Source organism: Cydia pomonella, chromosome 3, assembly GCF_033807575.1.
Source record: "Cydia pomonella isolate Wapato2018A chromosome 3, ilCydPomo1, whole genome shotgun sequence".
NCBI classification, from domain to species: domain Eukaryota; kingdom Metazoa; phylum Arthropoda; class Insecta; order Lepidoptera; family Tortricidae; genus Cydia; species Cydia pomonella.
This window is the reverse complement of record NC_084705.1, coordinates 17,751,795-17,765,667: the sequence shown is the minus strand read 5'-3', so window position 1 is coordinate 17,765,667 and position 13,873 is coordinate 17,751,795. Positions and strand designations below refer to the sequence as shown.

Genomic DNA, 13,873 nt, shown 5'->3' with positions numbered 1-13,873 from the left:
GTAATCAGGTATTATATGGGTAGCTTCACACGAATGATACAACTAGTATGTTATAGAAGGGATTCAGTAGATGTTACAGAAGAGATATTATAGAAGAGATTCAGTAAGGGATAAATTAAGGGACTGTTTTTCTTTTAAGAGAATATTATCAAAATAGTATAATTTGCACATATAAAAGACATATTTATGCATTTTTACTTGTCTTTGAAGCCTGATACGTATATGAGTGGCATATACGTATACAAGGGTGGATATCATGTTGAACGTGATTCTTAGAATGCCGAGATTTTGGAAATGGTTAGTTTCTGGGAAAAACCCGTAAGGACCATTTTTGTATAGAATTTAAAGAGCTACAAATTTTGTATGAGGTACTTTTTCGAAACAACTCACCGTTTCCGAGAAAAATCCAAAAAACTTTAATTTTTGACCTTTAATCCCGAATAACTTTAAACGCCCACGTGGGATCGATGCTGAACCCAAGGACTCCACCAATTTTCAGCTTGCCCCAAATTTTTGTTAATTCAAATGTCTCTAGTGATCGGACTAACTTACTCACGAAAATGAATCTGTTGATTACTTTGTATGATGTCATGGGGTTGTTCGGTCACTATATAAGCCGTTTATGACTCTGGACCGATATCAGTCTTACATCAGCCTTCAGGAAGCGACCACGTCTTCCAGAATTTCAACAGGTAAGTCACTAGTATTTTCTATCTTGACCCTTTCGGGCATTTCACTTCTTAAGGTAGTTCCAGCGTGAAACCACTTTTCGACAGATTTGGTCTAAATTTTTTTCACAGAATAAGAATAGCGTTTTCTATGAATTCCCAAAGTTTTAGAATTTTTGACCGTTTAGATCGCGAGATATTCAAGGGCAAAGTTCGCGATTTTGAGGGTCACGTCCCATTTAAAGTATGTAAAACGTCCGGTCTCTTCAACTATTTTCAATTATATTAAAAAATTCTCTCGACAGAATTGAAAAAAAAACTAAGAGAGTATAAAAAAATGTTTTTAGAATAAGTTAAAAAACAAAAATTAGCACCTCACCGTTTCCTTTTTGAGATATTAAAATTAAAAGTATCAATTTGTATCCATTTCTAACCTGCTCACCATGTATTTGAGGGTCTGTGAGCCGAGATTTTAATTTTTGACCATATTAAATGCTCTGACTAACACTATAGCACGCTGGAACTACCTTAAGGTAGTACTACCGTTACTACAAAAGTCAAATCCCCGAACCTAACCTTATTTGAGTAACCTAGTAGATTTCTCTATACTAAATCGCACTGGAGAAAGAAAGATAGAGATAGAATTTGAATGTTTTTTATTAATAACTATTTTTATATTCTCTTAAACCATACTGATGTTTATTTAAAACATTCTGAATATTATTATCTTTCATTGTCTTAATTTTTATTAAACCTCCAGTTTTGTGAAATAAAATAAAATCTGTGATTTCAGTTCTCTGTAGGCTTCCAAAAGTTTAACTGGTTAATTATGATATTATTATGTACCAATATATACAAAGTTTCATTAAATTTTGAACGTAAAATCTAAAACCGGTAGTACTACCTTAATAAAACGCCGCCTACATTTTGGGTACCCACTAGCTTCACATTGACTCAGAAAATGTAAACTACTCATATTAGTTTGTTATGATATGACATGATTTTTTCTGTGTTATTATCACTGCTTCGGCAGCTATTACTCAGGTAGGAAAAAACTATTGGTAAAAATTTGGACCCAGCTTCGGATAACAATTGGGCCAAGCCTTGTCCCTACACGGAAAAAAAAAATGAATGATAATACATGATAGTATAGATTAGTAAAAATTACCAAATCAAATAGTAAAATCGCAACTTTACCAATTAATTTATACTATTTATCATTTAATGACGTTATTTACCAACTTAAACACTGAAAAAAAAAAAAAAAACGCTTTTTTCCAGTGAGCTGTAAATTTTGGACGTAAAGTCCGATTTTCCCATGGACAATAAAGTATCAATATTGTGGAGTGGGCAAACCAAGATGGCCATGAAGAAATCTAATGTGACGATTGATTCATTTTTAAGGAATCCAACACGCCGGAGAAAAATATCTGCTTTAGAACGGGGATTAATGATATTTCCTGTTTGGGGAGTACTTTTACATTTTGCATCGGCAAGAAGTTTTGGTAATAATGTTCTAAAGTTGAGTTCATGCAATAGCACAAATACAGCCCAGATTAAAAAATTGTATTAAAAAGTATTGAAAATAACGAAATTTGAATTCTTTTGAATGTTTTCAATACTTTTGAATTCCTTCTCTTATGGAGAGTTAACATTGTGAATACCTTTGAATACATTTTTTTAATCAGGGAGGTGACTATCTGTTTATCTAATTTAATTGTTTGATTTAATGATTAAGACTGATTAATTACGAGCTTAACGTTCTGTTGTTAAATTTTCAGATAATATTTGTACGACGCCAGCATGTATTCATACTGGTAAGTTATGTTAGATTTATTATATAGAAATAATAATGATACTAATTAATAATAAAACTATAATACTGTTTATTACAGCCTCAAACATCCTGAAAAATATGAATCCAACTGTCGAACCTTGTGATAACTTTTACAAATTTGCTTGTGGAGGTTTTATCAATACGGTAACTATTCCTGACGAAAAAGCTGAAATGAGTGTATTGAGTTATTTAGATGACGAGCTTCTAAAGCAACTCAGAAGAAGTATAGACAGCCCGCGTTTAGCAGAATCAATTCGTCCATTCAGACTTATTAAAACCCTCTATAACAGCTGCATGAATAGAAGTGAGTAAAAAATTTCGATCAATTAATAATTTGCTAATGAATTTTATTTATGATTAACAATAATTTTATACTTTCAGGTGCTATTGAAGAACAAGGACTTACCCGATTATTGAGCATTTTAAAAGAATTAGGAGGCTGGCCAGTACTTGAAGGAGACTCGTGGAAGGATGATGATTTTAGCTGGATATCATCAATCTACAAATTCCGTGAAATGGGTCTCTCCATAGAATATTTCATAAATTTATACGTTTCAGAAGATCTCCGCAATAGCACCAAAAGAATTATAAATGTAAGTATATTTAACAATCGAATACTATGTGAAATAAAAATGTATCAGCATGTAAGCTTACATTTTATTGCAGCTGGGTGAAGTGACAATTGAATTATCACGAGACTCCTTATTAAAAGGATTGCAAGATAAGGATGTTAAAGAATATTACCAGTACATGGTTGATATTGCAGTTATTCTTGGTGTTGAGCGTGACCAGGCTGAACAAGAACTCATGGAATCCCTTGAATTTGAGATAAACCTTGCAAATGTAAGTATTTAATTTTTTGATCTTAAACATTATAATGGAAGACATTGTTATATACTAAAATTGAATTAAATATTGCAGATAACTCTACCAAAGGAAAAACGTCGTGACGTAGATTTATTTAATAATCCAATGACAGTAGCTCAATTATCAGAGAAGTACCCCAGCATACCTTGGAAAGAATTTATCAACACCATGCTCGAGCCTCATGCCCAAGTTGATGATAATGAAATAATTAATGTTGACGTACCTAGTTATATATCTGATTTTGAACAACTTATAAAAATAACGGCCAAGAGGGTACAAGCTAATTATGTTATGTGGCGGGCCGTTTCTGCATCAGTGGTGTACTTCAATGACAAAATTCGTGAAAGACAACTAAAGTACTTGACGACGCAGAAAGGACAAACTAAAAGAGAACCTCAGCCGATAGAATGCATTATTTCCGTAGCTAAAAAACTGCCAGTTGGGATTGGAGCGTTGTATGTACGAAATTATATATCCGAAGATGTTAAGAAAAATGCGGTGGAAATGATATCCGACATCCAAAATCAATTTAAGAAAATTTTACAAACAGTAAGTTCAGCTATTAATTTTATTTGTGATATTATTGCATGTCTTAAGCGCAGCGCAGGTATGCTCTACTCTCGCCTAAAAATGAAAATCTAGATTTCGTCACAGTTTTTAATTAAAAAAAAATAATTATTCGTGGTTAAAATGCATCGAATGGCACTTTGCGATAAAGGAAAAACATCAATGTTCATCTTTCAATCAATATACAGTCGATGAATACCGCAATTGATATAAAAATGAATAAAAAATGAATTTTTCTGGTAAAATATTGTATAAATAGACCCGATTACTGTACTAGAAAACACTATAACTTTCGAAAAACACAACTAATTCGCTCTAAATTTATTTCAATCGGTCCGTTATAGAATTGCGACAAACTGATTAGAAAACCACCATTTAATTATTATTAGTTTATTTATGGAATAATAAAATCTTTTCCCTCGAATCTGAAAAATTTACATGACAGGCAGCCATATGTAAAAAAAATAAAGTAAATAGTAAATATTTTGAGGACTTGCAACTTCTACCGGGACGTGTAAGATGGCGTTAGCATAGAGTCAAATGAGATGTAGAAAAAAATCTTTCAAATTGACGGATACGCATGCGTATTTTTTTTTTTCTTTGATTCGGGCGGGAAAGTTTAAAAAAAAATAATAAAAAATTCAAATTGTATTTTTTTAAATCAATTTTCAATAATATTTAAATAAATATAATTAATAAAAATATTTTACGAATTTTACGCGCGCTTAAGGCATGCTCATTTGGTTTTACCAAACTTTTTTTCTTTTTATCATTACAATTTAAATATTTTATTAAAAAAAATTGTTGACAGATTGACTGGATGGATGAAAAAACCAGAAAGAGTGCTCTTGAAAAGGTTGCGGCAATAACGAGTCATATTGGGTACCCAGATGAACTTTTGGATGATTCAAAATTAGAAGAATTTTACGAAAAACTAAAACTTGAGGAAAATTCATCTTACCTAGAGAATATTCTGGATGTGAACTTATTTAACAAAGAATATTTATTCAGTCAATTAAGAAAACAAGTAAACAAGACACATTGGGTATCATATGCCGACGTAGCTGTTATTAATGCGCGTTATTATCCATTTCAGAACAGCATGAGTAAGTATAATTAATTTGGAATCACTAACTTCTATGAATTATATATAAACTTATATTATTGTTATTTTAAACAGCTGGTATCTTTCAAGACGCTTTGTTTAACATTGACCGACCAAAATATCTAAATTATGGTGCTATTGGATTTGTAATTGGTCATGAAATTTCCCACGGCTTCGATGATATTGGAAGAAAGTTTGATAAAGATGGTAATGTGGTAAATTGGTGGGCATCATCAACTGAGAAGAATTATCTCAATAAAGTCGATTGTATAATTAAACAGTACGGTAATTATACAATAGAAGAAATTAAAATGAAGGTAAGAAAATAATTATTTTTATACATTTTAAGTTTGCGTAGGCATTTTTCACTTATAATTAATATTTTTATTTATTTTTTTAGATAAATGGAATAAACACCCAAGGCGAGAATATCGCTGACATTGTAGGCATGAAAACATCATATTTAGCTTACACAGAGTGGGCTAAACAAAATAAGCCAGAGCCAGTGCTTCCTGGAGTTCCGTACACGCCAAAACAATTGTACTGGATTAATACCGCAAACACATTTTGTTCTGTGATCCGACCTGAAGAATTGAAACGGATAGTCAGTTTTAATGCCCACAGTCCACTGGAGTTCCGTATACGTGGACCGATGTCAAATTTAAAAGAATTTGCAAATGATTTTAATTGCCCCTTAGACTCACCAATGAATCCACAACATAAATGCGTCGTATGGTAATCATTTAAGGTGGTTCGGACGCTACATATAATGCATGCTATTGCTGTATTTTTATTGTGCTAGTGTTGTCTCTTTCACAAACTATTGTCATCTTACTTGTACGTATGGTTTTGTCATAGGCCTCGATTTTTCCCATCAAGATATTTTTAAAACCCTTCGTCTGAATTTTTTCTCTTAGTTTCCACATAATCTATAAGAATCGATTTATATAAAAAATAGTTTTTTGTTTGTTTTATCTTTAGTAGGTTTGTTATTTATTATTTAAAATATATGAGCCCTCGCAATATTTACTATAGGGAAGTATAGTGACTGCATGGAAAAAGTTCAATTTTTAATAATTAATTACGCAAAAACTTTTCGTCAGATCTTTTTCAAAAAATTAATTTAAACGTATTTAATATTCATTTATAACATATTAAAAATTTAGATTTTTATCTTTACATTGCCTTCATGACCGAACCACCTTAAACTCAAATTATATTTAAGTTATAGTGACTGTTTGATGTTAAACATAATTAATTGTTACCATTATATTCAGAGATCTAAATTTTGATAATAGTATAAGAAGTATTTGCTCATTGTAAGATATTTTGTAATGTCTGTATCGTGTATATATGTTTTAATATACCACTATTAGAATTTTTAATAAATGGTGTAGTACAAATTTTGAACAATGTATCTCATATTTTAAAATTTCCTAAGTGTTAATTTTAATTATAAATTATGTGTAAATATATAAGATTATAATGCATATTATAAGCTATTTATTAGACGTTTCGCCGTCTTTATAAAAGATATAGTCAAAGTTATAGTGCTGAAGTGATTTAAATACTTACTTCTAGAAGACTTCGACCAGTTCTTATCGGCCGGTCCACTACTCTCCAAGGCAGAGTATTCAGCATCCACTCCATCTCTTCTATACCAATATCCCAGAGGACAACGAGCAGAGGGTCCAAGAAAGGGAAATCCATCATCGTGTTCCCTGTGACCATCGGGCGGGGGATGAACGGCAAGTCCTTTAATTCTTGGGGTCCCAGCAGGTGTGCGTTATGATAAAGCCTGACTCCATGAAGGATCAGATCATCTTCGGTCAGGCCGTTGACGTTTGAGTCAATAAAAGGCTGGCGAAAGCTCAAATCGTCAAAGATCACCGTATTCATAAGATAGCGGTAGTAATTCGTGCGACGATTTTCTGTAGCTTCAGTCTCATTTCCTTGGGGCTGACTCGAAGTAGGAGTGACTGCTCTAGATGGCGCTGGAGCTCTAGTAGATTCTGTATCATCTTCTTCTTCAATTTGAGGCACCGGAGCACTTCGACTTCGCTTGGGTAGTAACTCAACAAGATTTCGCTTGAGTTTTCTTCTTTTCCTTGAGGGTCCTGCTTCATATTCGGAGCTCGTAAGCCCGATAACTGATATATGATTTTGTTGGTACATTTCGCAACGTTGAAAACACTTTTCGATGTGACGACTGTCTGCCATTGTATCGAACCCACGACTGGAATTGTTTACAATTCTGATGATATTTAAGGCGGTTGTCAGAGGTGAATTGAAGTATTCCATACACCTAAATATTATATCATGTCTAAATATAAAGTGCAGCTAAATTGGTGACGCACCGAACTGAGCACTGGCGTGAGCTTTTGTGATTTTAAATTGTGTCTGCAGTGCGAAAACAAGATAAATATGCATGTGTTTGCAAAGTGATTTTCATTACTACTATTGAAGGTTATTGATGTTTTTTATGAGAAAGACATATTTATCGTATTGACTTTTATGATAAAGAAAAAGTCGTTAGTGCATCGAACTACTATTGCAACAAGTGTTTTTAATGTTAATCATATTGAAAACATGTTAAACAATAAAAAAATAAACTCATAATTTGTTTTTTTATTAATAGTTTCTTTAAAACAGTTTTTAAATATATAATAATATATTTATATATAATCCCTCTCTTCTATTACTAATAAAAAACAAATAATTTTGAAATATTTCTTCTAACAAATAAACAAACAGTTATTATCATTACCAACATTATCTTAATACCCTAGATTACAAATTGCAGTTTCATGTGTATCAGCCTTAAGCCTTAAGGCGAAGTTTGAGCAAACATTCGATAGGACTATTAGTATTACTCTAATTATTTATTGAAATCACAAACCTTGACTCGTAGTAAGTATTATAAAAAAACATACGTAATATAGAGAAGTGAATAACCTAAACAAAGTGCAATTTTGTTTGTAAACATAGAACCGGTCCAAGGAAAATGAACTCAAGTCGCCGTCGCCGAGCTACAAAACTACAAAAAAATGGATTCGGTATTCTTCTTATTTTTCTTACGGGTAAATAATATTACTGATAAATATATCGGTTCTATTCCTGATCAGAAATCTGAAACTTCTTTATCACCAGGGACAACCTGCAAAAAAAAATAATTTAAGAAACAGCCGACAGATGCCGCATCTAGAAATATGACGCTCTTAGTTTGTAGTTATTGTTATCGCAATTTTTCACGTGGTATCTCTTCTAATATATTCAAAGCAAATTGAATATTTGGGATCAGTGACGGAGTCAAGTGTATTCAAACATTTGATAAGCTAATTAATTTATTAAGATAACAATTACTTACGTGATAAGACGAGTCCTTAGTAAGCACACAGGCTCCATTTTGACACGACGAATTTCCGAGGGTCCAGGATCACTTCCGCTGGTTATTTCGATGTTATTATTGTTTTCATCAACGTGGGGAATTATTTCATAGACATTATCTTCAGTGATTTGTCTGCAATGAAGACCAAAGGATTAGTCAAAGATAGTTGAAGAGATTTGTAGGTTAGATTTTGATTTTGATTAAAAGAAATGGTACTTACTCGTTTAAAAGCTGACATACAAATGGAAAGCCCAAAAAGTTTCTTATCAACCTTACGGGAACCTTGTTTATGATAATGACAGGACTGTTTTGTTGACTTGTTTCTATTATCCTTCTTACAGCACGCAGAACAAAGTTCTCCATGCCCTGAATTGGCCAAGACAGCGGAACTAAAATGTCCGCCGCGAGCTGGATGTATTCCATAGGAACAAATTGTTGTTCCATAGTTACTAATTGAATAAAACGACCAGCTTGGACGAGATTGAGGTTTTAAATACAATTCGAGAGTGATATCTTCAGGTCATGAATTAATGTAAGAGGTGAGAGACTAATTAGGTTTGATAAAGTTAACCTACAATTCCACTGCTGCATATTTACATGAAAAATAACTATAGAAGAATACCATTTCAAGTTATTTATATTTTTTAAACAATGTTTATTTAAATCAAACTGTTCGTTGTAGGGAAGAAATGATTTGTTTTTGTAATACACAGTAAAATTTTTTGTGTATTTGTGTTAAAAAGTGGTGTTGTGTTAGAATCGATGGTGTTGATTTTTTGTGTTGAATTGATGCTTTAATTCGTTACACATATTTTTCAACATAAAAAAGTGTTATTTAGTCTTTCGTGTGTTATCAACAAATCAACACAAATTTTCTGTTGTATATTGCAACCGATATATTTATATGGAATCTATATACTAAAAAATAAGATGTTACTTAAAAAAATAATAAAAATGCTTAGTGTTCGGTGCAATATTTTTTAATTTACTCCAAATACTTTATACAAGACCTAGTAGAAAGCCCAATACTTTCTAAGAACTACGAATATTTTTAACAAAATTATTTAGTGGGCAAGGATGAGGTCACAATTACAAAAAATGAGGTATAGCTTGAAAAAATAGTAAAAATGCTTAACCCTTGGTCAAATATTTTTTAATTTACTCCAAATACATCCTCAAAAACACAGAAGAAAGCTCAAAGCTTTGTAGCATTCGACAGTATTTTTAAAAAATTATTTAGTGGCCTAGCATAAGCTCAAAATTACAAAAAATGAGGTATAGCTGGAAAAAATAGTAAAAATGGTTAACCCTTGGTCATATATTTTTTAATTTATTTCAAATACATCCCCAAAGACACAGAAGAAAGCCCAAAGCTTTGTATCAATCGGAAGTATTTTTAAAAAATTATTTAGTGGCCTAGCATGAGCTCAAAATTAAAAAAAAATGAGGTATAGCTTGAAAAAATAGTAAAAATGCTTAACCCTTGGTCATATATTCAATTGTGTTAGAGAGCATGTATTTTTTTTGTTCTATATACAAATTCTGACACAAATTTTGTGTTAAAAGTTGGAACATATTGTTTTGTGTTGAAATTTAACAGAGTTATTGTGTGGACCGTTTTTAACATCAAAATTGTGTTAATTTTACACAATATTTTTTACTGTGTACAGACACAATGCCAAAAAGTCAATGCCAGGGTTATTGTATAAAACTTTGTTACTTAGAAATCGATTTTGAATAAACAAAAGAATGTGTCATACTATTTAAAATTATAAGTGTATGCCAGTACTTATATTTGATAAATCTCGAATTAAAAAAATGTATTCAAAAGGATTGGAAATATTAAAATTTGAATTTGAATTCTTTTGAATGTTTTCAATACTTTTGAATTCCTTCTTTTATAGAGAATTAACATTGCCTATTCTTTTGAATCAGGGATATATTAAATTAGTACTACATAATCTAGCCAAATTATTTGTTTAAGAAACCCTGTAAGGAACCTTTTTTTTATGAATTTGATTTTTTTAATGGTAAAATTTGAAAGAAGAAATTTTTCTGCTAGTATTATTTGATAATATTCTTAAATCACTTTTATGATATTTTTTTAAAAAATATATATTTTTTTAATATTTTACACACTAAACACACTTTCTATACTAGACAACCAAATTTAGCGTTACCCGGTACAGAAATTGCATATACCTCTTTTTCGGATTTCTATAGGGTACCCAAAACTGCATAAATATATATTTCAGTAATATATACTCAGTCTATTGCAAAAAAAAAATAAAATTGTTAAAAAACAATGAGACCCCCCCGCACGAAAAAATATATAAGTCAAAAATAGATGTGAAAATATATATGTTGCAGCTACATATAATATAAGTGTGACATATATTTGCGCAAAAAAAATATGTCAATATTTATATATTTTCTTTTTACATATAAATGCTAACATTATATGTGCCAAAATAGATGCATAATATATACCTAAATAAATATTCCCTATCTATGTCACATATATTTTCTTCAGACATATTTTTCCATGCGGGCCAAGCCACAATTAAAAAAAATTGAACATTTCTTCCGCAAGGAATATCATAAAAACTAATAAATACCATAAAATATATGCACGACGCAGAAATACTACCATTAATTTTATTGTCAGGTTAAAATACCCAAAATCTACGCCTCCGTATCAGACCGTACCTCGCTCGAAAAAAGGACCCCAGGTCATCAGCTACGAAATACCTCTCTTAAGTCGCTAACCTCGAGGTGAACAGACCAATTAAGCCTATCACTTAACTGCAAAAGAACGCAGGGACCTTCAGCTGACACACAATGTCATCTGGTTAACGACAGCGTGGCAACGCACTCGATTACCACGTGCTATAATAAATTCTACGACGCACACATTCAAATGCAAAACACGTTGCGTCGGTATTAGCATTTTCGTCGCAATGACTAAGAATGAATAGAGTAGACACAACCGGTCTGCCCTTATTGTTATCATAGTAAACAAGATGTTATGAATGGACCGGTAGCGTAGCGTAACCTTGGTAGTAAGCGTTTGCATGGTTATTAGATAAACATTGCATTATGTCTTATGCAATCGCTAGTACGGTCAGTAAATAAAAATATATTTACAATAAGATAAGATATCGCGAATTGTAATATATCACTTGCTCCCGGATTTCAATTACCGATTAGTGATGTTACACCTCCCCTGACGCCTTGTTTTGAACGGGCGCGTTGACATTTTAATGCATCGTAAAAGAAATAAACCAATCGACAATTATTAATAGAATGTTTTGGCTTGCACATGTCACTAACAAGCTAAATAACGATCTGGGAATTTATTTCATTGCCTGTAAAATGCCCCAGCACAATTCAGTAACATTTTACATTCATCCGGTGCATGACGTAAATATGGAACAAAATGGTTTTATAAACGGTGACGAATTTATAGACCCTACAGATTTAGAGGGCCATACTTTTCTCTTTATTTGCCGAGTGGGTGAAGTGTGGGAGCTTTTAGACGCTGTGGAGTCCTTTAGGTATAGGGACGTTTTGTTCCAGTATGATGCATATGGCAGACAAGTAACTCATGCAGTCGCTGAGACCGACCAGGCAAATTCTAAGGACAAAATCGAAGCCCTTGTGACTGCTGGGGCAGATTTGAATGCTCGAGAGCTTCTAGAAGGTAACACACTGCTCCATCTCGCGGCGGGTAGCAGAAATTACTCTTTAGCCGAGTGGATTTGCCGGCAGCCTGGCGCAGATCTTGGGGCTATCAATTTCCTGCATGAGACTGCCTACAACGTGGCCTGCAAAGTTGGAGATTTCTGGATGAAGGAGCTTTTGAGGGTAAACGGCGCAGTATGCGACGAACCGGCAGAAAATAACGAAATTCTTGACCTGACTTTGAGGTAACTGACAGTCTGCTGCAATCAAGCTGCAGAGAATCGACCAGAAGATAGCCTGTGACCTATTGAAATCGTTATCAAACATCCGCTTTGTATTTAATGGAGTGACATGCAATAAGTGACTCAGTTTGTTCAGTTTCGCAGTAGCAGAAACAATGTATTCATCGAAAATAATAATGACCGGGTCCAGAAACGAACAAGGCGAAAACCTGGCGCATTTCCTTTGCCACGGGGACATCAACAATCTGATGTTTCTGCACGACATCATAGACAATGACAGCAGGCATTGTTTGATGGATTACAACAATAAACAACAACAATGCGTACATGTGGTCGCATCGGAATCCGACGCTGTGGAGAAAATGAAGCTCCTGGTCCTGTGGGGCGCTGACATCAATGGAAAAGAGCGTAAAAACGGCGATACTGCTTTGCATATCGGTGTCAAGATGAACAACTACGAGCTAGTGGAGTGGCTCTGCAGACTGCAAGATATAAACCGGGAGTTGATGAACAACGAAGGTATGACTCCTTTCCATATCGCGTTTATGAAGAGGGATGAGAAAATGATGAGAATATTAAAAGAAAATGGCGCCACGGGCAGACTTCCTCTGCAGTCGGAATCAAATTCTGCAGACGAGGACTACGAGCCTAACAAGAAAAGCCCAAACCAAGTGTAGTTTGTTTGTTTTCGTTATACAGTAGGTAAAACAGTTATCTATTGTGTGGGCAGCTGGTATGAGTTAATGAGATCACTGAGTCACTAGAGCACTTGGCAATGATTTATCGACGTACACATTGACGTCATTTGGATTTGAATTACGCTTGCACGAAGTGAAGTTTATTTTCAATGGCGGTCAACGCGCTGGTTAGTGTCTAAGGACAAGGTTACATTGTCTCTGCCTTTTTTTTTTAAATTTAGTATAAACTATAAGTCATTATGATTAGAGTTCGAAGTGAGTATTTTTATTATCTTAAACAAAATTGTATTTGGTAACCTGACATATTACTGACTTGTGTTTTTATAACGTTTTATATTTTATATTTGTCATTTATAATATTTATTTACAGTCTGACAATATTAGCTGAATTAATATGTTGTATAATATGGCATTTGTAATGTTATAGTAGAGATATGGCTTGTTATCTATGGATATAATGAATTGCATTATTTTGGTTTGCAATACATATGTATTTTAGTTTATGTTGTATAGAACCTGAAAAAAATATGAAATATAGCAAAATGTCGCAAATCTGATATTGTTGGTGTGTCATTTTATTTAATTTTACTGTTCTCTTACACTTTAATTAATATTTAAATATCGGAGATTAATATTTATGTTATTAATTTGTTTGAGGATATCTGTAATAAGATGTTATTTCTACTTGATATTGTATAAACTTCTTTGTTAAAATTTGTTTTAGAATTTTGTTCATTATTCTGAAAGCTACAAGAATCGACCACCTGTTCAAAGATAGTTCACCTTTAGTGCTCACCTTTTCTGACATTCAAGCATG

General features: G+C 32.7%; 3 protein-coding genes across 3 annotated transcripts in view; 2 read left to right on the top strand and 1 right to left on the bottom strand.

The window, feature by feature from the left end:
- The window catches only part of LOC133516200 (cell adhesion molecule Dscam2-like), a 294,499-nt gene that overhangs the window by 62,675 nt on the left and 217,951 nt on the right, over nt 1-13,873 (bottom strand). The window lies entirely within an intron of this gene.
- On the top strand, nt 1,797-5,988 carry LOC133516182 (neprilysin-2-like). Its single transcript, XM_061848966.1, has 9 exons — nt 1,797-2,218; nt 2,450-2,485; nt 2,564-2,809; nt 2,887-3,098; nt 3,172-3,348; nt 3,427-3,921; nt 4,751-5,045; nt 5,120-5,361; nt 5,445-5,988. Exons 1-9 carry the CDS (start codon nt 1,987-1,989, stop codon nt 5,781-5,783), a joined length of 2,274 nt encoding a protein of 757 aa, XP_061704950.1. The 5' UTR covers nt 1,797-1,986; the 3' UTR covers nt 5,784-5,988.
- Nucleotides 11,448-13,864, top strand: LOC133516700 (nuclear factor NF-kappa-B p105 subunit-like). Its single transcript, XM_061849717.1, has one exon. It carries the CDS (start codon nt 12,514-12,516, stop codon nt 13,033-13,035), a length of 522 nt encoding a protein of 173 aa, XP_061705701.1. The 5' UTR covers nt 11,448-12,513; the 3' UTR covers nt 13,036-13,864.